Here is a 26,028-nt window from a genome sequence, read left to right on the forward strand (position 1 = left end):
ATTTCCTAGAACATACATACAGTTGACATACGATTTGTTTTTTAACAAGTTAACTCTGTGTCCATTTATGGCTGTCCTTCTCTCTTTGGTGGTTGAAAGCCTCTTGAACAGGGTATCCTCATTATGTAAATCAATCACTTAAATAAGTAAGAATCCTGTCAAAAAGTTTACTAGACATATATTATAAGTACTGGCAAGGTTAATACCTTTTTGGGCGTTTGACTCTAGCCCCACAGAAACATGAAGCTAATGCTGAACAGCTCAGTCTGAGAGAATCTTAGATTTTGATATGTGATTGCTTATATTCATCTTGGAGATGGGTTGGGGTTATATGGACTCCTTTTTTGCCTTGGTTTGAGATCTTCCTTTAATTATCTTCTCTCCTGCATGTGATTCTAGCTTGACCCAGTCCTACTATATAATATATGGTTTGTGAAGGGTGGGAGAATGAAGAAAGAGGGGGACATTTAGTCATCATTGAGCACTTGGTAACCCATGGCCCTGTTTTATTGGAGTTGGGGCCCTCAGACATGTGGTGCTCAGACTAGACACTAATACTCTAGAACCCATTAGGAAGGTTTCAATCCGTTATCGGCGACACTGAGGAAGTTATCGACAGTGACTTGCACGTGGTGTTTCGTTAATAGGAGCAGCTTATTCAGCTCGAGTTCTTGACCGGCAGTCGAAGGCAGAGTTGGGGAACTGCGGATTGACAAGACTTTGACCAGAGCCTGACACGTACCGCGAAACAGCCGAGCACTGCCAGTGCCACCTCATGAATAATACAGCTGAAGGCAGCCAGTGAACACATGTTAAGAGCTGAGAGCAGGAACCAGGTTTCAGTGGTGCATGTGAAAAGAAGGGCAAGACAAGCCCAATCCCCCTTAAAGGAAGCACAAAATTCATATCTTACCAAAGGAAGACAAGACAAAGATTGACGGTTGACATCCAAAAGCGAAAAAAAGGCTGAAAACAATCCCAATTCCCCTTAAAAGGAAGCCCAAAACCAAACAAATATCTTACCAAAAGAAACCCGACTGACGGTTGACATCCAAAATTGCAAAAAGGCTAAAAAAATACCAGCAACGGAGCAGGAGACAGCACTAACACAACTGTGGCATTAAGAGGAGGTTGGAGGGAGGAATGCTATAGTAAAATGTAAAACGCTATGGTGCCGAAGCTGTGTAGAAGTGAGATATTGTCACACTACCGTAGATTGGGGGTCGAGAAGGGAAGTTTATAGACTACTAGGTATGTTCCCTAATACAAATACCAATACAATATATACCTATAGTCTAAAGAAATGACAAAGGCACAATAGGTGTGTCACTCCAAATACCCACAAGTAAAGAATTAATAATAACAGAAAGGAAGACAAGACATCCCTTAAGGATAAGATCCCTCACTCACCCGAAGGTGACATGCTTCATCATTGGGGTCATCCTTACCAATGTTCAGACCTGGTCTGCATTGGGAGCTGCTACTTCTGATGGATTTAGGGAAGTAGCTCAGAGATGTTTTCACTATTAAGGACTAGGATGTTAATCCCAATGGAGCTGGAGTGTGTAGTGAGGTGTGCAGCGCTGTGAAAAGATATATACACTAAGTGGTGAAGTTAAAACTGCCTAGGTGCAATCACAGAGCAATGCTTTAATAGTGTGTTGTACTTGACAGGATTAAAAGAAAGGTAACAGCACAGTGGTATGGATTTAGAACCACTGTCACTCGGTGGTCGGATATTCCTGCCTCACCTCTACCTGGCGAACTGCTCTGGAGGGAGGCCCCGCTCTGTCCGTCGGTACCTCGTCACCTTCGAGAGCAAGTCCCGGGATCCTACTGTTGAGGATACCTGGGTATGACCTGACTGAAAAGACAAGCAGGAATACCGGTTCTGTATAAATTTTCTTTATTATTTCTATGTTTATTTTTACACTAAACAGTGCAGCAGCATCATCACTAATGCAATCTGGTCCTGAAGAAAGCCATTGATACATGAGTAGTGATCTAGAGGCTGAAACATGTCGACCACCGAGTGACAGTGGTTCTAAATCCATACCACTGTGCTGTTACCTTTCTTTTAATCCTGTCAAGTACAACACACTATTAAAGCATTGCTCTGTGATTGCACCTAGGCAGTTTTAACTTCACCACTTAGTGTATATATCTTTTCACAGCGCTGCACACCTCACTACACACTCCAGCTCCATTGGGATTAACATCCTAGTCCTTAATAGTGAAAACATCTCTGAGCTACTTCCCTAAATCCATCAGAAGTAGCAGCTCCCAATGCAGACCAGGTCTGAACATTGGTAAGGATGACCCCAATGATGAAGCATGTCACCTTCGGGTGAGTGAGGGATCTTATCCTTAAGGGATGTCTTGTCTTCCTTTCTGTTATTATTAATTCTTTACTTGTGGGTATTTGGAGTGACACACCTATTGTGCCTTTGTCATTTCTTTAGACTATAGGTATATATTGTATTGGTAGAAGTGAGATATCCCATCTGTCTCACTGGTGCCGGGCCACCCTTTGTCTACAGGTTCACAAAATGAGGATCGACACTGTAGTGGAACAAATCACAAGTTTATTACATCTCAGGAGAGGAGTCTGTCATACAGACACTGCAAGTGTCTGAGAGGGAACTGATAAGCATGGTTTCAAACCTATCTGTTATACATTTTTGGTACAGTAAGACAAGCACTAAATTCCCCTTGCCATTGTCACATAATGCTTACACAACCCCTTTTGGCATTTTTACATAATGCGTACATGCTGAATTGTTGAATCCTGACAAACCCCCTTCCACGTCACGTTCATCGATCGGCAGGGGTGGGTACAGGCATTGGTGGGCTTGTAGATAGGAACATCTGCGTGCTCGGGTCGTTCGGCAGGGCAAGGCAGGGCCTCTACTCTGGCACGCAAGTATTACCAGTTCAACCAGCTTTCCAGTGAACATGTAACTTCTGACTTTACGAAAGTCCCTCAGAAACACAACACTTGGGCTGGTAGACAAAATGGAAGAGGAGTAGAGGCTTACTTACCAGAATACATTTATTACCGTTCAACAGCTGAACACAGGCAAACATTTACAGAGCTGACAACCAAGGAAAATAATGTCCACCAAAGAACAAATAAACAACCATAGTGTAATGATCAGTACTTAGTGCCTGCTTCGTGGGAGTAATAGAAGAGAAAAGGGAGGGAAAAAGAGGCAGAACTGACCACTACTAAGCAAGGATTTTTAAAGGGCACTGAAACAATCAAATGAAAAGCTGTGGGGAAAGTTAAAGCCTACTAAAGTAGATACAAGAGGTCTTAAGCTTGATCTTAAAAGGGTGCCAGGTGCCACCTTTTATGGTCCTGTGATGTAATGTCTGGGGAGGAGCCAGAGTCGAAACAGTGTTGGCACCACCTCCTAGTATGGGAGAGCTATTTTAAGTAAGTGTTTGGATCTGGTCTGACGCCTGGGAGAATTCCTTAGCTGAGGAATCTACAAGTAGATAGAGTACCAACCATAAAGAGCATTACCAAAGGGGTTATTCTTTTCTGTTGCAGTCTAACTACGTTTTGGTTAGTGCTTCTGTTTTTAATGTAAACACTTTGTTGAAATAAAAAGTACATTGGTAAATATGCTGACTTGTGATAGAAAAATGCATAACGCTTTAAATTGTACACCTTTGATTGCTAAACTCCACTAAAGAGTTTTCAGGTTTTCACCCACATTCCTTGAAAATCTCCGTGACGTTTGCCTCAATTACTGGTACTAAATATGTGCTAAGGCAAATCATATCTGTGATTGCAGTAGATAAGGTTTGTTTAATACTCTGTATTACTATCAAGGAAAGTTGTTACGCTGTGTTTTGTTTTTGTGTTTATTGCATATCATTTAAGTGGACAGTTTTAAATTAGATATCGGACTTGTGAGTTTGAGGGCCTTTAATCTGAGTCAATTTGCTTGGTCAGTCCAGTAATAATATGCAGCTTGAAATCTATAAATCCTATTAACAGAAATGTTTTTCCTCCCCCCAAAGGTGACTCACAGAATTTGGATGTTTGTTCGGCCCACCACAACAACACCTTCTTGAAGTACTCTGTCTCTTTGATGGGATATGGCTTCTATGGCGATGTGTTAAAGACCAGCGAAAAGAATCGATGGATGGGTCCATCCAGATATGACATCTCAGGTACTAAGAGCGTAAACCCACTGTCATAGTAAAGGGCAAACACCAAAAACGGACCCATGTGATGCTGTGCCTGAGAAGCTGGGACATACATTCTCAAGAGTGAAGAAAGTCTTTACTGCTGTACGAGTGTGTAGGTTTAGGTTTTATTGGAGATTTTCAAGGATTACTCCAGCTTTCCTAAATATGTATGGAGTTTTGTCCTTTAAGGAGATCTCAGCAAGATGGAACACTAATTTAAAGGTTTACTGCTGACATCTGGTGGTATCTTTGGGTCAATAAATTGAATACTACTAAATTGTGTGATAGTGAGAGCTGCTATTTAATGCTTCCTGGAACAGTAAAACTGTGCTATAAAGCCTTCTTTAAAATTGTGATTATTATTGTTAATATATGAATCTCAAAAGGCTTAATTAAGAAAGGTTACAGAGTCCCTAATGGAGGATAACAGTGATTTAATAATAAAATGTTTTTCTGGGTGCTTTTGTTGTAGAGTTGTGACATAAAGCTTTGACCCTTCACATAAACTAACTTCATCCTGCATTATCACATAAGTTAGATTTCAGTCGTAAGTGACATGGTGTGAGGATAAATCGAAACTTTTGCTCTTCCTCTGGTTTTATGTGTGTAGTCTGAGAGAATGCCAGAGTTTGATATGTGATTGCTCATAATCATCTTGGAGATGGGTTGGGGTTATAGCCTTCTTTTTTGCCTTGGTTTGAGATCTTCCTTTAATTACCTTCTCTCATGCATGTGATTCTAGCTTCTTGCATTAAGAATTCCATGAATGAATGTCATGTTTGGAGAGTATACCATTGACAGCCTTCCTCTGATACCAGAACTCTCCAACCTCTTCTAGCCGCACAAGCATCTATCTACTTTTCTCCAGCTTACTAGTGGGTAAGGGCAAAAGGTGTTTCAAGTGGAGAGTGAGCTCTGTCAGGAAGATGTGAGCACAGCAGTGCAGCCAACAGCGGAAGGGTAGAGTTAGCCTGCACCTTGGATGTTTGCCTACCTTGATCCTGTACCGTCCAATTAATACATGATGGCATTTAAGGCAGAGTGTTGTTGCTGCAATACTTCCTTAAATCTGTGGTATACATGTGCTAATGTTTATGGTGTTATTATTAGAAGCACTTCCACTTCTTGATGTTCTGACGTCTTTGGGGGGAACTTAATTACACAATATAAACCATAATAAACAAAATGAGGAACTAAGGTTTGATGCAAAGAATATTCCCCTTCCTGGCTCCCCTTTTGTTGTGCTGGTTGGTTACGTTCAAAACTGATTAGTAGCACTTCTGCTCTATCATGATCATCGATTATCTTTAATCACTTTTCCCAAAGAGAACAGAAGAATAGATTGATGGTATTCTGGGAACATTGGATCTGAGTTGGACCAAGAAAGTGAACCTCTGTCACCTCTTATTACATATAACTTAGCATAGCACAAATTAGGTTGGTGGAAAAATTAGCTTTTCAGGTTGCCCTCTACTAATAATGATAACAGCAATCTTTAGGATTTGGCTACTTGGAAACCTTTGATAATTTACAGTGCTTTGGCCCAGGGTTACATTTTTAACTTGTTGGTGCATATTCTTGGCAGTGTGGGCCATGCATAAAAATTATTTGGAACGTGTTGCTTCTAACTGCAACTACCTGGATCTGCAAGTCGCTTCAGTCATTCACCCTTTATTTCAAGTGGATTCTTGCATGGTTGTAGACCCAGAGAAAAGAAAGGGTTTTTTAATTTTTATGCACATGTGTAATGGCTGATACAATGGCATTACAGAACGTGTGATGGGAACTGTTAATTTGCTCAACAAACATAGACAATCATCATTGGTTCACATCCCAGAAAAGGCTTTCAAAAGCCAAAAAATGGATATAGGACTCCTGCAAAATTATAAACAAATTTGTAAAGGTATCAAACTGAAGGAGAAGCTACACACTCACAAGCAGCATACTGTACCAAATAAATAAGACATGAACTGGTTTGTGAAACTAGGATTACATTGTGGACCTCAAAGTTGTTAGGTTGCATCATAGTTCGAATTTACATAGGAGATTACTGCACAAACACTTGGCCTTCCCGAGTTTGCTGTCTTTGGTCTCCCCATAGTGTCTGAGTTCGTTCTGGGTTGAGTAGCATCTTTTGTGTTATAAATAGCATGTACAGGGCATTTGATCTCTGGTAACTGGTCCTAAGCAAAAAATGTTGGTGTTATTATTTGTGTTGTATTCAGCGCACCTATATATAAAAAGTATGGCTGCATGGTTGAAAAATGTTACTAAGGAAGTTCATCAGTAATTTAAGATGTTCAATCTAAATTCCATGAAAGCTTCAATTTTACATTTAGTAGCTCCAGACTAGTAAGCAGCCAACATGTTTTGTCCTCCAGAACTCACACTTCACCAAAACTGTTTGTATTTGCTTGAGTTGGCGAATGCCAATTTTAAATTGCTCTAGTTTGACATGTGAAATCAAACAGTGTAAGAGCATAGGATATACCTAAGTCTATACCCAAAAAATGATGAGATGTGAACCATGCAGAAAATTTGTATCTGCTAGGCAAGGGTAAGAGTGCTAGTACCAAGACTTCAAGATCTGTTGATATCCTAAGGCCAATTTCTGGAGTGGTTTGCAAATAATGGTGAGGATAAGTGTTAGCATGAGCCCGGAAAATTTGGAGGGATATAGGGCATCCTGTGTGTACAGCTACTAATATTGACATGGTGCATTAATATTATATAGAACATCCATATTGTTTTTCTTGTAGGTGAATGTGGGTGTTTTGTGATGACATGAGAGCAGTGAGCATCAACCCATGAGAGTTGGGCACCATTTGTTACTACTCTTCTGTATGTTGTACGATAAAATGCAGAGACATGTGTGCGAAAGTAACTGATAGGATCTGCTCTGTTGATATTTGTAATTAACGTATACCTGCTCCACTTAAATACCATTTCGTTAAATGCATCTTCCTGAAAAGGACATCAGATGATAAAAGTACTAAATGGCTTAAAGTGTAATTAGACATTTATTCTAAATGTCTATACATGAATAGAAACTATGTGTACTAGAAGCAGTGCAGAACACCACTGGTTTTGTAAGGAAGATGACTCACTTCTTGTTGAAAAAACAATTTTCTTAAACCTGTCCTCTGAGTAGAAGTTCAAAACTTACCTCTGATCCTGTGTATCTTGTAAAACAACTTTTTTTAAATTACTCCACTTTGGCTGCATATTTTGGATGGCCTTTCACCGGTTGCTATGGAGTTTAAACAATCACAGCATTCCCCTTATTCACATTCACTACCATGACAGCACTCACATGGGTGCTAAAATACCACTGATCCTGTTTCTCACTCATTCTTTTGGTTCAAGATTCAAATTAGATGTAGAAGTCCTACTGGGCACAATACTGATAGTTTGGTTTCATGCATCTCCCCACCTAACATCTCCAAAATAGAGTATTCTCCTTAGCATCATTTCACTCTCCACATCTTGACACTCTAGTCAACTGACCAACTCTAACTGGCCACTATCATTCACCATTATCAACCCCATTACAAAATGTCCCTCGTGACCCTGAAGAGCTGTCTACTATTATTCCTCAGTTGTTACCAATCTCTCTCAATGCTTTAAGCCACAGACGATAATATAAAATTATCCTTGGTATGACCTTGGTATGATTCTATCCTTTCAAAATCTCTTTATTAATCTTTCTGTTAATTTACTCAAATCAGAGACTGCATGAGGCAGTGCCAGAAACAGATAGTATGTCCAACTAACTATGAATTTTCTTCTCAGCAACGGGCAACACGTTTTGATACCAATACAGACGTGCAGTAGAGTGTGTGAACTGTGTTCCTTAGAGGTCAAAGAGATCACACATTTTTCTGTCCCTGTTTGGAGCACTATGTGCCTGTCTAGTTCTGTACATCCATGGACAGGTGGTGTGTCATAGAATAACCCATCACACACTTAGGACAAACACAGTCTGTCCTTTGCTACAGAACCATCATTCTCATACTCAGGTGGCCAGACCCTGATTCCCCAAACAGATGGGAAATACTCAGAACAGTGGATATTAATGCTGCCTAAACTCCGCTTCTCACAGTACCAACACTAGCAACATGGTGCACCTACTTGACTTCTCTGTTTAGAATGTCCAGCAGAGTAAATATTTTTCTGAGGGCACAGTTGCTAAATAATTGGCAACTAAACATCCATAACCGTAAGTGTCTTGTTGCTGACACCATACTTCTGTTTTATGATAGGTATGTCCCTCTCCAAACAGGATTAGAGTGCTCTAATCAAGCTAAAAATAAATCCGTCATTGGAACAATGTTGCATTATGCATAGGGCTCCCTATTTACGTTTTTTTTTCTACTGTCACTCATGAGTGCCTGGTCAGTAGGTGTACAGATTGAGAGGTAGGCGAAATAAAAAAGATAATGGATTTCCTAATTAAGATTAATTAAGTGCAGATCTAGAGTTATTTATGCTATTCTGCAAGGCAAGTGTTTTCAGATAACACTATTGCGCTGTATACTGCTAAAACCTTTTGGACATTCAAATGCGAGTATACATTTATCAGTTAAATAAGTGTGGAAAAATACACATTGCAGCTTAATTTATACAGAAAACAAAAAATAAAAATGGATAAATACAGAAAAACTGAGCAAAAATAAATATGGATGAATACAGACGGAAATGTTAAAGAAATAAATACCATAAATCCGGGAGCCCTAATTATGCAGGATACTTGAAAAGAAAGTTGCAAGTGCAAGATTCCTCCTTTAAGCACTTTGCCGCCCTCCACAAAGGGAGTACAATCTCAATGATGTCTTCAATAAACGCATTTTAAAGCCTGCACTAGCAGAGAATCATCCCAAACATCCTTCAAGTACGAATAGTAACATTTCTTACTCGTGACTTAAGCACCATCTCCTGCCATCTCTGTTCCACCTAGCTTTGTCAATCCCCACAAGACTTACTTTCCGCCCTACTCTTCATTTCAGTTCATTGTTGAGCTTAGGTGACCCTCTGATGCCCCTTGTATGCATCCCTGGCTCGCCCCTTTATTTACTTTATTTATTAAGGCCATGATAATATATAGGGCTTATGTGAGCTGTGTTTTCTTCAGCTTTGATACACAGCCAGAGTTCTCTTTCACTTGATTCCCCACTGCCACTTGTTTCAAGCATAATGATGCCTCGTGCTTGAATTCCCGGTTTACTCTTGTCTGCAGTCTTGCTCATGTTTGATTTTCTTGGTTATTCCTCGTTTGAACTCCCATGTTGCCCTTCAATTATGCACTCAGAGTGCCCCTCTTTGGATCTCTTGGTTGTCCCCCTTTTGACACCTAACAATACCCCCTAATTTGGCTGTGTAGCTATCCTCTTATTTGCTTTCTGCAATGTTTTGTATTGTAGCTAATGCCCAAGTGATGTTTCGCCTATAGTTAATTTCTTGTAAATTCCTTTAATTTCAAAAAGTGTCGGTCCTTCCACTGTGATTCCCCCCCTATTTGTTTTAAGGATGTTTACTATTTGATGATCTTTGTGGCCGTCACTGACTTCCCCAGTCTCTCTTGTGTGCTCCTCATATAAACCTCTGGTCACACCTCAGCTGATACATTTTGTCGCTCCTGTTTGTTGCATGGCCATTTTAGGCATTATGGACTCATTGGACCTCATTCAATTGAACACACTTAGGGCTAGATGTAGGAGGACTAATACCAGTCGGTAACGGCCGAAAATCGGTAAATTGGCCGTTACCGACTGGTATTTAGCCCTTTGCGATGTAGGAGGCTCGATTTAAGGAATCGGTAAAATACTGAATGTTTAAATCCTATGTAGGGAGCACTCAAGTGAGTGCATTTTTAGTTTAAGGATTCGTTATTTACCACCAACTACAAGTTGGTGGTAAATACCGAATACCTTTTAAAAAGCAATTTTGTGCTTTTTTAAAAGTGACATGTGGCAGACATACATGCGCCTAGGGCATGTATGTGCGCCACGTGCACACATGCACCATTCAGGGGTGCAACAGGGTGTCAATGTGACACCCTGCCACCCTTGAATATTATCCCCCTTTTACCGATTCGGTATTTACCGAATCAGTAATAGTGAATGGCTTCCCATTCATTCCTATCGGCCTCCAGGCCCATAGGAATGATGGAGGCCCATAGGAATGAATGGGAAGGTGATTCTGTTATGATTTGCTTCGCATTGTCATCGCGCGCATGTTTAGAATGTCAGAACACCAACATTCTATTGTTGCCGATGTTCCTCGCGTTTCTCGCGACCTCGGCCGTTAATCATTTGGTGGCTGGCTGAGGCGTGAGGGACGCCGCGTTTATGTGCTTGGCAATAAAACGTCAAAGAAACTTTACTGGCTTGGTGTCAATTACTACTTCACAACAGATTCCTTATTACCGAATCGGTATTACGGATTCGGTATTAAGGAATCTTACAGAATCTGTCAAATTTACCGAATTATTTCCTACATCACAATTACCGATTCTTAAATACCTTATCGGTAAAATTCGGTATTTAAGAATTGGTAATTTGTGATCACCTACATCTAGCCCTATGTGCTCTGAACACATTTAGAACAAAACAGCCAAATTAATGTACAACCTTCATGACTTGGAACATGCAAAACCTGTATTAAGGACCTCAGGAGGACACTCAAAAGATACTACTCCTCTACTATGAAGCATTTAGAATCTTATAAAATATTTTTGGAGTCTCTGTTTTGAGTGCTTACTTACTGGAATCTGTCATGCATTATTCACCAGATTACACGTATGGCATGCCAACGCTTGACTTGGAAAGCAGTGGGCCTCAGCACTCTTTTTAAAAAGTCTTAGCAACCCGGTGCAACTAAGAAAGTAACAAAAGTTAAAACCATTTTTAATAAGCCAGTCATCACCTAAATAGCCCTATTTGGCAAGGATTGCTTTTCTAAACAAGCATTGGAACAGCCAATAGCTCTGGCTTTGTCTGCCTGCCTTTTGGCTTTGTAAATGCTTATTTTATTTTGTCATGGTTTTAGTAAAGCTTCATTGTTAGGGAAGGTGTTGGTCCTTTGTCACTTTAATAATCAACCAAAAAAACAATGGCTAAAAGAAAAAAAAAATTGTCTCAAAAAGCACATATTGACATAGTAATCTCTGGCAATGAAGCAAACTACTTTGTGTGTGAATGTGCTCCCTGTGAAAGGGCAGAATGACATTACAAAATGGAGGTATGTAATAGCTTAAGTGGGCTGACTCATTGCCTATACTGTGTGCTGGAGTGATGCTAAAGGAAAATATGAATTATACAATAATAGATCAGAAGATTGAGAAGATTAAGTGAACAGCCGCTGTAAGTCAGTGCATTATACAAATAATTGTAGTAAAATAAAAAGGTCATGGTTAACACTAGACTTAAATATGACATTGTCAGTAGCTTGAAGCAGGTTTCTCATTCAAATGCATAAACGGTATTGCAAATAAAAAATCCAAGGTGCATATGTACTGAAAGCAGTCAGTGTGCATTGTTTGTATGTACCTTTGAAACAAGAAAAAATTGGCTCGGGCTACACAATACAAATGTTGTGATTAATTGTTAGTGTCACAGGATGTCACACTTACAGCTTCAGTGGATTGTCAAAGTGTGTGTAGCACATTGCCCTGCTTCTGAACAGACACGTTAGAAGGCCAGGTAATGGCTTTCCTCCTCTTCCTGGATGAAAGATGGACGGTGGTGATTGATGGGGGCAAGGCAGGGTCAAACAAATATGAGTTATTGATTTTTGGAGGCAGAGGGAAGGAAGGGTAAAGGAACTTTTCACTTTTCCATTCCTGATGGAAGTAACTGACACATAAACAGACGGGGGCAATAAAAGGGCAAAACAAATAAAGGGTTATTGATTTTCTTTAAGGTTTCAAGACATTTTTGTCTCATCACTCTTACGAGGGAACTGTGTCCTTCCGACCAGCAAAGCAGACTCTAGCATCACCACGGGACAAGAAACTCTGCAGATTTGGGCAAGTACAGCAAAAATCTCCCCTCATGACTTTGGTGGTCGCATTACAAAGAAACTGATAATTTTCTAACTGGAATTTATTAGATATCATTTTATACAGCACTTGATATTTTCTTTAAACTTATTTTGTTCAAAATTTTACTAAAAAATAAAGACTTACGAGCTTGACAGGCGGAATTGTGTGAGCGTATAATATAAGATGTAAGAATTAATAGCAAATGTGTAAGTGAGTATGCATATACGATGCAGTATCAGTGGCAGTATTTGGAACAATGTTGGCAATTGAATGTCTCTGTCCTCACTTAGGCAACAGGCATGGCGGGTAGTGGCATCAGCCACTTTGTTGTGTGTGTTTTGGCGGCTTCCCAGTATGTCGCCGTGCCACAAATAGGAAGATGATTGACTTGCAATATGTAAATGTGTAAGTGGGTGTCCAGATACCCCTAGGGGTGACAGTGTTGCAGTTTACAAATGCTGTTTGATTGATTGATAAGATGTCAACATTTTCAAAGCACTTTTAAAAGGAGATGGTAAATTTGAGTATGCTGCTTTGATTAACATTGTTTTTTTGTAGAAACAGAGCAGGTTGATTGTTCGACATTTACACTTTTTTAATTAGACCTCTTGAAGATTTTTGTGTTTTCTCTGATCGCACAGGTGCTCAGTTTGCAGGCAAACGAAGCAGCAGCTAGAAATGCAGCAGAGGGAACCGTTTGTAGGACTAGAACACAACGGTAAGTTCAGAAGTGTTTTTTTTTTACTAAAATATGTAACAAATATATTGCAAATGGACTGCTGTGTTCACTAGAATAAACCCTTTTAAAACGTGGAATCATAGATATCTGATAGAGACTTCTAGTCTTAGATTCCTTACCTTTGAATTTTTCTAGGCGACAGACTAGACCTGGAAGATTTTTTCTGACCAGTATTCCTGTGGGCTGGTAGGTGGCATTGATCAGCTCCACGTGGCAGCGTCTGTGCCGGAAGGGACGTCCACATCACCTATATAGTCACCACCTCAGTAAGCTGACGTCAGTTCTTTTCTTTCTGCGCCAGCCATCTTTGATCCAAAAGAAGAGCTACCCGTCTGTCAGTTTGTGAAAGGATTTTTGCAACGTTTTTGAGCTTTTTTTCCTCCTGGTGTGTCGAGGATGTCATTGAAAAAGTCGGGATTCTGACCCTGTGGCACCTGTCACCGTGCCATATCGTTGATGAACCCGAACTTCGTGTGTTCCTGGTGTCTGGAGCAGGACCATGCCTCCGAGTCATGCTCAGACTGTAATGGCCATGGCGCCAAAGGCTTTAAGCGAGCAGTCCCTCAAGCTGCTTGTGGCCCAGCATGCGACTCCACACAAGTCACGGTCCCACTCAAAAGGAAGGTCTCACGACCATTTCAGTAGTCCGAAGTCCTCTTCGTCCCACTCAAAACCGTCAGGGTATTCAGGTAAGCGGCACAAAAAACACAAGAAGTCGAAGCGCCCTTCGACACCTCCTCATTCGTTGGCCAACGCAACAAAGAACTATTGGCGCTCAAGGCATTGTTCCACGGAACCTGCGCCTAGGCCTACTCCGCACCATCCCAGTTTTCCGGGATCCGCAGCAACCCCCACTCAAATTAAAGAGTTTTATGAGGCCATGCATCTAATTTTTGAGCATTCGGGCCCGCAGGTTTAGAGGGGGCCCCATCTGGTTCCACGCCGGCGGCTACAATGGGCCTCCATGGATCTGGACTGGTGTCGGTCATGCCACTCTGACATTAATGCCCCTCTACTCAGCATTAGGAATATTCTATTGAATATCAATCATTTAAAAACTTTTCATTTGTTTTTTCCAATGCTATGTTTTCCAAATAACGAAATTGTAAATAATGTTGTATAATTCCAGAAATTGTGTGTGTATATATTGATGTGCTGTTGTGTATGAGTGTTTGAATGAAAGTTGTTAGGTTGAAAGAAACTGTCTTTATACATGTGACGTGGAGTAAAAAAGTTTTGTCTGTATTTATGTAAGAAAAAAATTGTTCATTCATATGGTTTTTGACGTAAAACTAATAAAAATGATTGGATTAATTCCGGAAAAATCAATTCCTGAGAGTTACTGTTTGATTCAGTAATTCGAGAGATCATCCATGATCCAAGTTGAAGTAGTTAGGCAATAGTGGTGCTCTTTTTGGTTTTTAGTTATTGATTGTGAGGCTTGTCCTTATTGCCAGTGAGCCCAGACCCAGTCTTGGTAATGGTACTCTGACATTCCTGGCACTGACCCCGATGCTGAAGCTACTTGCACTCACCCAACGCTAGCCCCATTGTGTTTCCCAGATCTGACATGGAGCCGCTTCGACTGATGCCGATTGCGGCACTGACTGGACCTCCGTGATCAGAGACTGAGCCCTATTCCGAAGGGTCAGGCCTCGGGGGGGAAGTTGCTAGACCCGTGTATAACACCAGCCTTATGATCAAGATATGGACTGGTGTGAGGAACAGGGCGATGCCAGAGGACTAAATAAGTCTTGAGATACTGGCATGCTTTCTCCTACCATGGCTACAGACGAGGTAGCTACATATCCAATGGTGGTGTGGAGGGTGACTGAGTTCCTTGACCTTCAGTTGCCCTCAGTGGTAGTCAAGGAAAACCTCTTGATGGGGGTGCTGCAATTGGGAGTCTCCTCCTCTGAACCCCTACTCCCGTTCAATGAAGCCCTGACCAACATCCTTCTGTGGACCTGGTCCAAACCCAGCACAGGGTCATGTGTGAATAGGATGAATGACCACAGCTCGCTCCAGGGGATCCAAATTTCCTCACTCAAAACCCTACCCCGTAGAGCTTGGTGGTCCAAGCCCCCACTCCCTATGGTGCATTCCCTGCCGCTCCCCTGGGTAGGGAATTCAAGAGGCTGGACAGCTTGGGGATGAAAATGTTTTTTTCCGACAGCCTTACATTCAGTGAACACTGCATGCTTAATGGACTGCTACTCCAACACGCTGTGTGAAATGGTGCTGCCACAGATCCCGAAGGAGTACAGGGCCATTCTCTCCCAAGCAGTTACAGACGGGACAGATGTAGCAAAGTTCACTATATGTTGTTGCTTGGACCATAACAACTTGCTAGTTTTGTTGACGGTGTCCTCAGACACTACTTCTGGCTAAAAACATCTGGCTTTTCGGGGGATGTCCAGGATTCCCTCATGGACATGCCCTTCAATGGCATCCGTCTTTTCAGAGACCAGGCAGATTTGACGCTGCCGTGCTTTAAGAACTTGTGGGCTGCAGCCAAGTCCTCGGGCCTCTCAGCTGCCCCACGTCATCCCTAGTCTGCCTTTCGCTCCTTCTGTGGCCACCGAAGGGGCTTTCAACTGCAGCAAACCTTTCGGAGCTACAGAGCTGTGCAAGCTTTGCAGCCTCTGCATGACCGAGGTCGCGGTTCCTACTGATGTGGGTTGGGTAGCCAGCAGTCTGGTCCAGCTACCACCCCCCAGCAGCTGCAACCTCCAGACCTTCCTAGGTTTGCCCTTTAAAATCATGGGCACCCAGTTGGTGGCAGGATCCGCCATCACCTCCACCACTGGCAGTCCATAACATTGGACAGGTGGGTTATGCAGATCGTCCAAAGGGGCTACTCTCTCCTTTGAGACCACCCCCCTTCTGTGCCTCCATCTTACAACCGGCTGACGGAGGCTTATTTGTCACTGCTCCGCGAGGAAGTCATGGCTCTCTTGGCCAAGGGAGCCATAGAGAGGGTTCCAGTGCCAGAAGTAGGCTGTGGTTGCTGTTCTTGCTACTTTATGGTCTCCTAGAAAGACAAGGGTCTTCCTCTTATCCTAGATCCCCGAACCCTCAACTTCTTCCACAAAAAGGAGAAGTTCAAGATGCCCACATTGGCTCAGATCTTGTCTGACCCAAACTCAGGACACTGGATGGTAGCGTTAGACTTGCAGGAAACCTATTTTCACATCCCTGTCTTGCCTGTCCATCAACACATTATCAGTTCACTGTGCTCCCTTTTGGCCTTACCAGCGCCCCTCAGGTGTTCACCAAGGTGATGGTGGTGGTCACAACTCATCTGCGCAGGTCACGGGTGCTGGTCTTCCCCTACCTTGATAACTGGCTGACAAAGGTAGGTTAGGCTCAGGCTGTCATCTCCCACCTCCAGACTACGGCGAACCCCATGCATTTGCTGTGGTTCACTATCAACGTGCCAAAGTCACACCTGACTCCCTTTCAGAGGCTCCCTTTCATCGGAGCTTTGCGTTGTCAAAGGGCAATTTCTGGCTTATCCTTTCGAACTGCAAGTCCAGCGTATGTTCAGACTATGATGTCAATGTTTCAACCTCAATCACGGGTTTCGGTGAGACTAACTTTGAGGCTTCCTGAATCCTGCTGGTGGCGCATGCCAGATGGCAAATGAGGGCTCTGGAATGCGACCTGAAGTTCTAGTGGGTGTCTTTTCAGGGGAATCTCTACGACATGGTCCAGATCTCAGAGAGAACTGCAAAGGACCTGCAGTGGTGACCAAAGAACCATGATTGGGTCAGAAGCACACCCCTTCCCCAGTAAGATCTCACAGTACTGACTGATGTGTCACACTTGGGATGGGGCGGCCTCCTGGGAAAGATGGAGATCTGAGGACTCTGGTCTCCAGCGGAATCCAGACGCTACATGCTGGAACTCCGAGTGATACGACTGGCATTGAAAGCCTTTATGTCCTCCATTAAGGGAAGGCTAGTAGGAGTATTTATGGACAGCACCACAGTCATTTGGTACTACAACAAACAGGGTGGGGTGGGGTAGGGTTGTGGACCCTCTGTCAAGAGGCCTGTGTCTCTGGACATGGTTAGAACAGGAGGACATATGTCTGTTAGTGCTGCACATGGCAGGTACCCTGAACGCAAGAGTGGGCAAACTTAGCCATCGATACCTAGGGGATCACAAATGGCATTTGCACCCAGAGATGGCGCATGGTCTTTTTCAGCAGTCGAGTTGTCAGCAGTTTTACGCACTGAAGTTTCCAAGGTGTCTCTCGCTCGGAGAAACATCTCGAGTGGAGCTCAGGTCTTTCTACCCATACTGCTCCCGCTGAGAGTTCTCAAGAAGATCAGGGCGGACCAGGCCTAAAGTCATCCTTGTGAATCCGGAATGGGCATGGAGAGTTTGAACATGAGTGTCGATCCTTCAATCAGGCTGCCATCTCAGGAGGATCTTCTGTTGCAGCAGTAGGGGAGAGTCCTCCACCTGAGCATGTCAATTCTGTGCCTTCTTGCATTGACATTGAGTGGCTGCAGTTGGTAGCTTTTGACCTTCCTCCCGAAGTCTGCAATATTATCTTAGCAGCCACGCGTACCTCCACCAAGATGGTACATGCCTGCCGTTGGAAGCGATTTATATCATATAGTACAGAAAAGACTATTGGCCCTCTTTCTGCCTCGCTTTGTGATATTTTGCTTTTTATCCTTACCCATGCCCAGCAGGGCTCTGCTTTGGGGACTTTGAAGGGATATCTTTCTGTTCTGTCTGTCTCCTAGCGGGTGCCTGACCCTCTTTATTTAAGTCCCCTATTGTAAATCGATTTTTGAAGGCCCTTTTGCATAATGTTTCTCCTTCTCCTTCGTATTATGCCTCAGTGGGACCTTAATTTGGTCCTCACATTCTTGATGTGCTCTCATTTTGAGCCTCTTCCCAATTATCCCTTCTGGCTGCTCATGATTAAAACATCCTTCCTCGTGGCAATTACAATTACATCTGCAGAAAAGGTGAGTTAGCTGCAGGCTTTATCTTGCTAGCTTCTATTCTCATCAGTTTATCTTGACAAACTGGTGCTATGCACTAGGGCCTCTTTCCTGCTGAAAGGTAACACCATTTCATGTGGGCTAATCTGTCACCTTGCCCACCTTCTACGCTCCTCCACATCCCTCTAAGGAGAAGAGGGACTCCAGCGTCTGGACCCAAAACAAGCATTGTCGTTCTCTCTTGACCGCACAGAAGAGTTCCGGGTAGACAACCAACTCTTTGTAGGGTATGAAGGGGCGAAGAAAGATCAGACAGTATGGTAACGGATCATCTCACAGTGGATCATTCTCTGCATCAAGATCTGAAACACTGGCAAACAAGCAGCCTCCTGAAGGCTTGCAAGCTCATTCCACCAGAGCTAAACATGTGACCACTGCATTGAGTCGCAGTCCTTGTCATCTGCCAGGCAGCAAAGTAGGCTTCCCTGCATGTTTACCAAGCATTACTGCCTGGACAGTCAGGTCTGCAGTGGTGGACATTTGGTCCTGCAGGACTTCCTAGTGTAATTTGTCCACAGACCCACCACTGGGTATGGTATTGCTTGCGTATCTATTCAGAGGTAAGAAATCTGCGTCTAGAAGTCTCTATAAGATGCATAAGATACTTACCTTCAGTAACTCCTTATCTGGTAGATGAAATATTTAGCCACAGATTGCTTACCGATCCACCCTGCTTTGCGGACAGATTTCTAGGGTCAGGGATGATCCATTTCAGGGCCCTAGGTTGGACAAACCGGTGTCTGTCCTCTACATGGTTCTGCGCTTCTAGTGTGGAAAGTCATGAGAAAAAACTGACCTCAGGGCGCCCAGGGGGCACCTACTTAGGTGATGCGGACATCACTTCTGGCACTGTGCTGAGCCGATCGATGCCACCTACTGGCATGCAGGGGTACTGCTCACAAAAAATCTTCCAGATTCCTCCGGAAATTCAAAGGTAAGGAATCTGCGGCTAGATATTGTCTCTGCTAGATAAGGTATTACTGAAGGTAAGTAACTTGTTCTTCTAATCTTCTCTCCCTATATACATGTTCACTATTGCAGTTGTATTGAATTGATATGAAATTGAAATCTCAATTCTGATAATGAATTTGGAGAAAAGACATAAGTGGGATTAAAAAAGCCTTGAATATGACGAGTAATGCGTAAAAACAAAATAATGGATAATTGTTTATTAAAAGTACTAGCTGCAGTCTTATGAATTGTACTGCTGAACAAAAGTGTGTTTGTTGTATCTTTAAAAAGAAAATTCTGGTTGAACCAAGCTATCTTACTAAACACTTATTGATGACCAAGCAAATATAAGCAGCATAGCAGATGGTACAAAGGTAACACCTCTCCACAGCATAAAACTTGCATTAGGGAATCCTCCAGTTTCCAGCAATTGATACAAATTTTTATCTACTTGTATTATGGTGAGCTGTGTATCACTGTCCGTTATCTCTAAGCACTGGGGGTGAGTAGAGTTTATGTATTGTGGAATGAGGGAATGAAAAGGTAAAGTCTATTTGGAAGCTACCCCTCAAATTAATCGTATGTGACTCAAAATGTATTTGCAGAGCAAATTGAAAGATGAAACCTGAGCGAGGTAGACCAAACTGAGATCCCAGCTCTTCTTTATGATTCTTGGCAACCTTGGGTGGAATTGCCCTTTAATGGTTTCTGGGATCCATAGAATCTCTCAACAGGATCTGAGAAATTTGATGGGTCCTGTCTTTTAATTTGAACCATCTTGAATTTATTTTTATAATATTACATAAGATTATACATAAATTGAGATGGCTCACGCCTAAATCTGGCTTCCCAATAGCTGTGTATTTATTTATGTATTTAACAGATTTCTATTATGGTCAGGTATTACAATGAGCAGGGGCTGTTTACAATATAACAGAAACAGTGGTAGACAGAGGTAAACAGCTAGTTGGAAACAAGGAGAACAAAGGATTGAGTACACAGCACAATGATGGGGGAAAGTGTGGACACAAATAGAGAGGAAGGCAGTTGGGCACAAGTAGTCAAGTGGCAACTAGTCCTTTTGAGGTGTGAGTTTATATGATGGAGGAATGGCAGCAAGATTCATTTAGTCCAGAGGTTGACAGGCAGACAGTTGTATAGAAGAGTAGATGTTGCTGAGAAGGATTAGTGCTGTGCTTGGGTGGGTTCGCGTCAGGGTAGGCTAAGGGGCTCTGCCCTCAACCTTGACCTACTAGAATCCTTTATGGCAAATAAGACCCAAAAAGTGAGCTTGAGAGACCTCAGAGCTAAACCTTTCCAACTTCCTTGTGGTGTGTCCCAGGGGTCCCCCTCAGTCCCACATTGTTCAACCTCTACGTGACCCCTCCTGCTAAACTGGTACGCTTCTGGAGCTTTCAAGTACTGTCCCATGTGGATGATACACAAAACATTGTTTCAGTATCAGGTGATTGGGCATGAGTAGTCAACACTTTTAAGCTGTGCATGGGGCTAGGTTTTGGCACCTGGATGCGAGAGAACTGGCTCAAAATGAATGCGGATAAGACAGAGATAGTGGTCTTAGGAGCAGAGAATTCGGTTTGGTCGGACCACTGGTGGCCGGAGACTTGTGGCTAACCACCTGTTCCGAGAACCTCTGCTAAAAACCTGGGGGTGATCTCTGCTAACACACTGACATTTGACTGCCAGGTTAATAGGGCAGTGAGTTCCTGTCAGTGGTTATTGCCTTAATAACATCTTTCCTTGACCACTGTAACACTCTGTATTTGCACACCAACCAGTTTTCTTTTAATAAACTTCAGGTTATCCAGAATGCTGCTGTACTGCTGGTTTTGGATGTTCCTAAACATCTATTGGTGAGGGAGGGATAGAGGACACTTCACTGGCTTCCAATAAGGAAGAGGCTGATGTTCAAAGCCATGAGTCTGCTTTTTAAGGCCCTTAACCAGCAGGACTCTTGCTATCCAAGAACCGTTTTCAACTGGTATCTTCCCAGCAGCCAGTTGAAATCGGCTGGTCAAAGGAGAGTGACTTTTCCCCATTTTTGGAGGGTGAGATGGGGTGAGCGTGCATTCTCTGTAGCAGCTGCTAGGTTATGGAACACTCTACCTGTACACAGCGCCAGCATTACTTCTTACTCTGTAATTTGCAGGAATGTGAAGACTTGGCTTTTCTCACAATTATAATTGTCTTTGTTGGTCACCCCCGTAAGCTCCTGCTGAATATAGCGCTATTATGTGTATGGTTTAATGTGCTCTGCAAATTGAAATTGCATAATTACATCATTATAAGTTTTGAAGCTTGGGGTTTCCAGTAGGAGGCTCTTTCTGCTTCTGAGACATCTAATGCTGTTTGATAAATTGAGGATCTTAGCGAAATAAAGTAGAGAGAAGGAGTGTACTGCTTTGTAAGCCAGGCATCTCAATGTTAATCTCTCTTCATTCGGGAGCCTATGTAAGTCATTGAGGACTGGAGTGATGTGATCGAATTCCCTCAAAGAAGACAAGAATCTGGCTTTTGTCCTTAAGATGTTTTGCGTGGCAAGAGGGAGGAATGGGACTTGCCCATTAGAACAGCATTAGTAAAGGACAGATTTGACAGGATTACGAAGTGGCTACTCTTTTTAGCAGAGAATGCAATAAAAATTGATTCATTTTCTTTAAGTTCTTAAATGAAAGTTTGCCATTTTGGTGACTTTAATTATATGTGAGATCCCCTAGTGAAATTACAATTGTGAAATTTAAGCTTGAGAGTCTGCAAAATTTTGTTTTACCAGCTCTGCGTTAAAGAGTTTTTTGTTTTGGCGAGAATAAAATGAACTCCTGGGCTTCACGCCTAAATGTTTTAAGTAGAGATCGGAGAGTGAGGACGTCAAGCAGTGATTGGTATTTTTGGTTGATTTGATTGTCATCTGCAAATTGATGGATTGGGTCACCATTCCCATTACACACTTCAAGAGTGTATCCATGTTAACATTTTAATGACCTGGAGCTCAAGTAGAGTTGTGGGGAACCTACAAATAATGAGTGATGCCTCAGAGATATTGGTTTCACGTTTTAGAAAGTTTGAGAGTTCTTCAAACCTCGATGTTTTCAGTTGGAAATGGTGCTATGAACTACAAGATAGTAACCAGGGTATTAATGCTTCTTTTGTTAACAATACTTATATTTTTTCCAAAACTTGCATCAACCATCAATTAATGTTTTCCTTTTTTTTTACTAGACTTAAGGTTGTGAGTATGTACCAACACTGTTCAAAATGTCATATTTAACCCTTGGAATGTTCTACATTTTTTCTATATTCCTTTGTCTGGCCAATGGTAAACATTACCGTTTACTTCCATCGGCTATTTATTAAATATTTCTTCATTCTGAATTGAAGACTTGAATCTGAAACCTGTTCATTGATGAATAATTCAAGCAGTAAAGACATCACAGTATTGTTGGCCTTTTTGTATATTCAATATGCGCCCTGTAGCTATTTTTTTTTAATATGGACTATCTCTAGCATCAACTATACTTTGGTATCCTACCTAAAGTTGCATAATATATATCATAGGACTATTCATTTTTGTATTGCCACAATGTTGTCACTCATCTCAACTACATTTGGGCACTGGTGTGTGTATCCGTGCACCCACGATATTACCGTTGTCGAATATTTTGTCTGAACGAGTCAAGAACCATGCTGTATATGAACGACATTTTCAAAAATAGCTTCCAAATGAATAAAACGATAAGTAGTGTTCCAGAATATCGTATTTGGTTTTCTAGGTTTGTGACTTGAATGGTCACTATTTGAGCTCAGCTCGATAGGCTAAGTAATTGACTCGTATAACAATTGCCTGTTTAAGCGAGGAAGTGAGATAACAAAAAAGTTGTTAGTCAGTGCAAAGAGTAGGAAGATGAGTCTGAGTGGTGCCCATGTTGGAGGAGAAATGTTGCTGATCCATATGTTTTCTGTGAGGAATGTACACACAATTTAATCAACTGAAACAATATGGTTGTGAAATTAAAACCTCTGTCTTCTATGACATTTTATAGCAGCGTACACGCTGGCGCTAATTGCCCTAATTCAGATTAGTTGCAAAATATGATGTGCCATTGATGGAATTAACTGTCCCCTCGACAGGTGTTCACCAAGGGTACTACTTGGAAGTACTGCTTGCCATTACAAGTTCATGGAGACCTTTCCATTAAAAACAGAGATTGTAAAGGGCTCGTTAGAACATTTCCTTGCACTGACGCCCTCATTTTGTTTCTTCGTTACGCAAGATGAGCACGATCCCCGTATTATGCCTGCTCCTTGGGGCTGATTTAATTTCTAATGCTTTTCATGTTACTCTCACGTTGAATATTCTATTAGGCTTAGGACCTTAGTGCGGTTAGTGAGTTGAATTTTTACTAGCCGTTTGTTAATATCCCAGATGAGCATCTTGCTGTTTCTGCTCCCACTTGCAGAATAAATCTAGCAGTTGCTCTAAAGCTCTCCTGTCTTCATTTACACAGTAAAATGTGTACCCCAAGTAGTATCGTGGCACTGTCGCTATAAGCAGCCAATGCTGTGGGACAAGATTGACGGAGTAGTCATGGCTTCAGTTTATTACGGATTTTAAAATGCTTTGAGTCAGGTCAAACAGGGAATGTTGATTATGCTTTGAAAGAGTTACTTCTGGTTTATATCTACTGATGGCAGAGAAGCAGAATAAAAGCTGTGTCAAGTCTTACTTCGATGCCTGGGAAACATCTATTTTGAATACATTTTGGCTTAGTGTCCAAGAACCCTGTGCTGTATGAACAGTGATTTCTGACCTGGAAGTGAATACAGACCGTGAAGACAGGTAGAAAGATGTACTTTCTTTTAGCGACAGAAGATTCCAGTAGTGGCCCCATAATCTATTGTGATAATGTGACTGTTTATCCAGGCAGCTCTGTTCAGCTAGATGGTTCATAAGGCCAATACATCTAGTAGTACCACTACTAAGTGCTCATTTGGTATCGCCCATTAAGGACTCCTGTTATTCCTTTCTCTCTAAACAACTGGAACATTGATCTCTCAGAACACTGGCTTATTACAAATTGGAGTCTGAGGGTCCATTTAGGAATGGCGAATAACTGGGAGAATCAGATTAATCTTAACAGATTCCCTTGGTTTGTTCTCATTCCTTGCGTTTGCATCTGGAGAGTTACAGCTGATTTTCGCAGTCAGAGTACCTTTGAGAAACTAAAGATCTTCTGTGTTACTCGCTACTTGTAATCCCAACCCCTGATACTGCTCCATCGGAAACTATGTGTAAATAGTATTTAAGGCCTAAGGGCGTGGTTATGGTGAGAGTAGTAGCTGTAGAACATGTCTCTCAATAAATCCACCAGTTGTCAATGCCTTGTTTGACACCTTTATCCAGTCTAAGCATTTTTGGCTACACAGGTTTCCTTCAGTGTATTGTACTTTTGTATTACGAAAAAGGTCCACAAATTGAAAGCACAATGTGACCAAATTGTGTTTCTATAAATGGCCATATACGACTGGCTAGGGGCCATGCAAAGTGCATACGTTTCAGCGTTGTTTGTGAAATTCATTCCTTTCCACTGACTACATAGGAATCTGTTACATTCAGAAAACGTGAAATTTGTGAAATACTTCAAGAAATCTTCTCAGAAGAGCTGTAGATCTTCTAAGATGGGTCACTTGTTTGTGATCCTGTGATGATGCCCAACGTAGCTCAGGGAGGGCTGGATCCATGCCAGTTTCAGGATATTTGTGCCAGATAAATTAGGATGCAATTAATTTAAATGACTCTTATTTACATAGTCATCCTGTTTTATTGTAATCACATTGGCTCTTTCTCTGTCTTCTGCACAGTATTATGTAACCTTCTCCTAGTACAGTATCCCCACAATCCTTAGCAGTAACATTACCTGTGCTAAGTATTGATGGAGGTAATTTCAGTCGGTACTGTGGGCCAGATGTACTAAGATACTAGTCTCTAAAAGTGGTTGCAAAGTGAAACTTTGTTGAGCCAGAATCTTTTTCTGTGAATTGATCTGCCTAATCAACATTAGTTGTGCAGCTCAGAATTTGTTGCCCACTACAATCACAGGAATGGTGGCCTGCAAAGGTCAGTAGATCACTATCCCTCTAATTAACTTCCAACAATGTATTTTTTTTTTCTTCACAACCGTCCGAATTTCTTGAAGAATGCAGGCTCATTTAAAAAAATGAAGTTCTCAGTTTTTAAAAGCTTCAGTGACAGTTGGCAGTGATTCTGGACCATTGCCTACTCCACCTGGATCTGCCACTCCAATTCGCAAAAGGGAAGGGGTCCTAAAAGACCTTCCTCCCTTTGGCAAATTAGTCACCACCCAAACCTTGGAGTCGATAATATGTCACAGTTTACAACTGGAATTCCATTCGAAACACCACTGATACTAAGGGATCGGAATCCCAATTTAGTACGACGCCCACAGCATGCCCCTTCCGAATTGTGATTCAACATTCTATTCCTAAATCAGTTTCTATTCCTAAATCCCTAACATGAGCTAATTACATTCAAACTAACTTTTTAGCTGTTGTAAACATTCCAGTTTAGCAAATAGGAGTGTTTGTTGCCGCTAAAACATTTCATACATCTGGCCTATAACACTACCATGGTTACGAGGCTGTATAGCAGGCTTGATAGTGTGCATTGGGAGAGACCGTAGAACTGCATAGAGAAAAAGTGAAGTAAGACCTGGGGCCAAATTACAGAAGTGCCCCGGGGGCGCAACAGGCGTTTTCTCCAAATTTGCTCACCACCGGTGGTACTTTGCTGTTATAGAAGGGGCCGCAGACGCTTGTGTGTCCCCTTCCGTAATACCAATAGTGCTGGCGCACAGAAAGCGCCAGCGCTATCATTAGAGGGCGTTCTCTCATTTTCATGGGAACGTGGCACCATGCAAATAAGGGAATCCCTTTACCTCTGCACCGGCAAAAAGGCAAAGAAGCTGTGAGGAGGCACACTGACAGTGCGCCACCTGATGTCAGCCCTCTGGAAGGGGTAAAGGGGGTCC

The 26,028-nt window shown here is 42.1% G+C and overlaps 1 protein-coding gene across 3 annotated transcripts in view; it reads left to right on the forward strand.

The window, feature by feature from the left end:
• Positions 1-26,028, forward strand: part of CERK (ceramide kinase) — a 206,936-nt gene that overhangs the window by 144,321 nt on the left and 36,587 nt on the right. For all 3 annotated transcript variants that reach the window (XM_078679702.1, XM_078679694.1, XM_078679685.1), the window contains 3 exons: positions 4,033-4,185; positions 12,124-12,229; positions 12,886-12,962. In XM_078679702.1, the coding sequence (XP_078535828.1) occupies positions 4,033-4,185; positions 12,124-12,229; positions 12,886-12,962 (336 nt within the window). The remainder of the gene's footprint in view (positions 1-4,032; positions 4,186-12,123; positions 12,230-12,885; positions 12,963-26,028) is intronic.

This window comes from Lissotriton helveticus, chromosome 1_1 (assembly GCF_964261635.1).
Source record: "Lissotriton helveticus chromosome 1_1, aLisHel1.1, whole genome shotgun sequence".
Lineage (NCBI taxonomy): Eukaryota > Metazoa > Chordata > Amphibia > Caudata > Salamandridae > Lissotriton > Lissotriton helveticus.